The sequence below is a fragment of the Patagioenas fasciata genome, chromosome 21 (genome assembly GCF_037038585.1).
Source record: "Patagioenas fasciata isolate bPatFas1 chromosome 21, bPatFas1.hap1, whole genome shotgun sequence".
In the NCBI taxonomy this organism is placed as follows: Eukaryota; Metazoa; Chordata; class Aves; order Columbiformes; family Columbidae; genus Patagioenas; species Patagioenas fasciata.
Genome location: NC_092540.1, coordinates 6,483,510 through 6,486,412, shown reverse-complemented (window position 1 = coordinate 6,486,412; position 2,903 = coordinate 6,483,510). Strand labels below are relative to the sequence as shown.

Below are 2,903 nucleotides of genomic sequence, written 5' to 3'. Positions count from 1 at the left end.
TTCAGTTCAGACATCAGAAACCTGCTCTAAGACTTCGGGATACCACATTCAAGGACTTGCAAAAGTCCAGGTGCACAACATGCCCTTCTTTCTCCTCTCACGCGGTTTCAGCCAATCCTTTCTTGTCCTTCAAGGGCCTGGAGATGGTTGCAAGAGCATTTGCCTCATCACCTTCCGAAGGAATGAGGTGAAGCTGATCTACGTGTAATAGTCCCAGTCTTCTTTCTTGTCCTTCCTGAAGCTGGGTTTGTTATTTGCCTTTTCTGAGGATCTTGGAATCTCCCTGATCTCTCTGGATTTTTCCAGGATGTTTGACAGAGATCTCACAATGACTGCAGCCAGCTCTAATAGCACCTCTCTGGCCCTTCCTACATCAAAAGTTTTCTCCATATCTCACAGTTCCAGGGGAGTGCCAGGGGCACAGTAAACACCTTTCTAGCTCATCAGGCACTGTTTAGAAGAGAATCAGAAGCAATGTGGTCAATCACAGAAGTGGTCAACTCTGCTGGGGTCACAGAACTGTACCCAGGACACGACTGAAACGATTCCTGTAGATGACAGAGGAGCCCCTAGTGTGTCTGCCCACTGGAGACAGATGTCCCAGGTCATGAGTCTTGTACTGGGCAGGGGATGACACACAGCCCAGTACTGATCGCAGGATGTGGTCACCAGTAGTGAGCGCTCTGTACAAGGACAAGGTGCAGGAAACAGCACTAACACAATGATGAGCAGGGATGGTGCTGTCCTCAGCCACAAAGCTGCCCATCACCTGGGTTAGGGGAGTGGATATGCAGAAGGTCTCCAGGGAGAACAAATGTCCCAAGAAGAAGTCCATGGGGATGTGAAAATGCTGTTTTCCCACCACCTGCACAATAATGAGGGTTTTCCCAAGCACATACACCATGCTGGTCATGAGGGAGAGAAGGATTTTCTAAGGGATGGGAACATTCCCCATTCCTAGTAGGAGGGCACCTCCATGATTGCCCCATTGTGGAAGGTTTTAGGTCCCTCTTTTCCCCTTGCACTTAGTAGGGAACTTGCAAGGAAGGACTTTTAGTTCTTTTGTAGATGCTTGGGTACCAGTCAGAAAGACAAGTCATTGCAGGTACATTTATTTCTTTTCTTTAACTAAAAACAGAGTAGAGCCCCACGTTCACATAGTCACAGGGTCACACTAGTGAAGTAAACAATGAAGTTGAAATGGGTCGTCCACATTCCTTTGTGGAGAACATTATTAAAGTTAAAAAAAAAAAGGGCAGAACAAAAGACAACACAAACACAAAACTGACAACAACAACAACAAACTAATGAGAAAGGGTGGACTTGTAATGAGTTACATTATGAGTCACATATTGAAACAGATGGACACTCTAGAGCTTCTGGAAGTCATCCGGGCATCAGTTTCCACACTGCATTCTGGATCTCCTGGTTTCTCAGGCTGTAGATGAGGGGGTTCAATGTTGGAGGCACCAATGAGTACAGAACTGCCAGCACTAGATCCAGGGATGGCAAAGGGGACTTCAGGAAAGCAAACAAGACAGTGCTGATAAACAGGGAGACCACAGCCAGGTGAGGGAGACACATGGAAAAGGCTTTGTGCCGTCCCTGCTCAGAGGGGATCCTCAGCACGGCCCTGAAGATCTGCACATAGGACAGCACAATGAACACAAAACATGCTAAAATGACAAAAGTACTGAAAACAAGAAGTTTAAGTTCTCTGAGGTAGGCGTCTGAGCAGGAGAGGTTAAGGATCTGGGGAAGTTCACAGAAGAACTGTTCAACGCTATTACCTTGGCAAAGTGGCAGTGAAAATGTATTGGCCGTGTGCAGCACAGAATAGAGGAGCCCAGTGCCCCAGGCAGCTGCTGCCATGTGGACACAAACTCTGCTGTCCAGGAGGGTCCCGTAGTGCAGGGGTTTGCAGATGGCAACATAACGGTCATAGGCCATGACTGTGAGAAGAAAAAGCTCTGCTGAAATGAAAAACACAAACAGAAAGAGCTGTGCAGCACATCCTGCATAGGAGATGGCCCTGGTCTGCCAGAGGGAGTTGCCCATGGCTTTAGGGACAATGGTGGAGATGGAGCCCAGGTCAAGGAGGGACAGGTTGAACAGGAAGAAGTACATGGGGGTGTGGAGGGGCTGGTCCCAGGCTATGGTGGTGATGATGAGGCCGTTGCCCAGGAGGGCACCCAGGTAGATGCCCAGGAAGAGCCAGAAGTGCAAGAGTTGCAGCTCCCGTGTGTCTGCAAATGCCAGGAGGAGGAACTGGGTGGTGGAGCTGCTGTTGGACATTTGCTCTTTCTGGTCATGGGGACCTGTCTAATGAGGAAAAGGCAGTGAGAAATTAGGGCAGAGTTCTCTGAGCAAAATGTGTTCCAGTTCTGATGGAAATCCCCTAGAATGACTTACTCTGTTCAGGTCCCTTTCACGAGCTGTGGTTGGTGCTGGTTGACGGTGCCATTGGGAAGAGGTATCTTTGTTGTGGACTATACTAAATTCAGTCTTGCCTTACAGCAATAGGGAAATAGAAAAATGGCATGATCTGGGATTATATCAACTCATGATATCAAAGACCATTTACGCACAGTCTCTCCCATTTCACCTAATGGCAGAGCAGAGGTGTAGAGATCTTGTTTTGTTTATTTTATTCTAACTGCCCCACCACAGCCGAGGAGGTTTTGTTTGTTTGTTAAGGCAAAAATGCCTTAACAATGCCTTTCACTGCAAGTGAAACCTTGTGGGTGCTGACAGGCAAAGGGACTGTCCCTTAGTGCACAGTGGGGACAGCTGGTCTGTCCATCAGTCCTGGTCTCAGCTGCCCTGTGCCAGCGCCTCCTTGAGCTGGAGGACAATCAGCCCCTGATGTTCCCCTGAGTAGAAACTGGACACTGCTGAGAGCA

At 48.4% G+C, this 2,903-nt stretch overlaps 1 protein-coding gene across 1 annotated transcript; it reads right to left on the bottom strand.

Annotated features, from left to right (window-relative positions):
* Positions 1-1,386: 1,386 nt before the first annotated feature.
* Positions 1,387-2,295, bottom strand: LOC136110947 (olfactory receptor 14J1-like). The gene has a single exon (XM_065854690.1). It carries the CDS (start codon positions 2,293-2,295, stop codon positions 1,387-1,389), a length of 909 nt encoding a protein of 302 aa, XP_065710762.1.
* Positions 2,296-2,903: the final 608 nt, after the last annotated feature.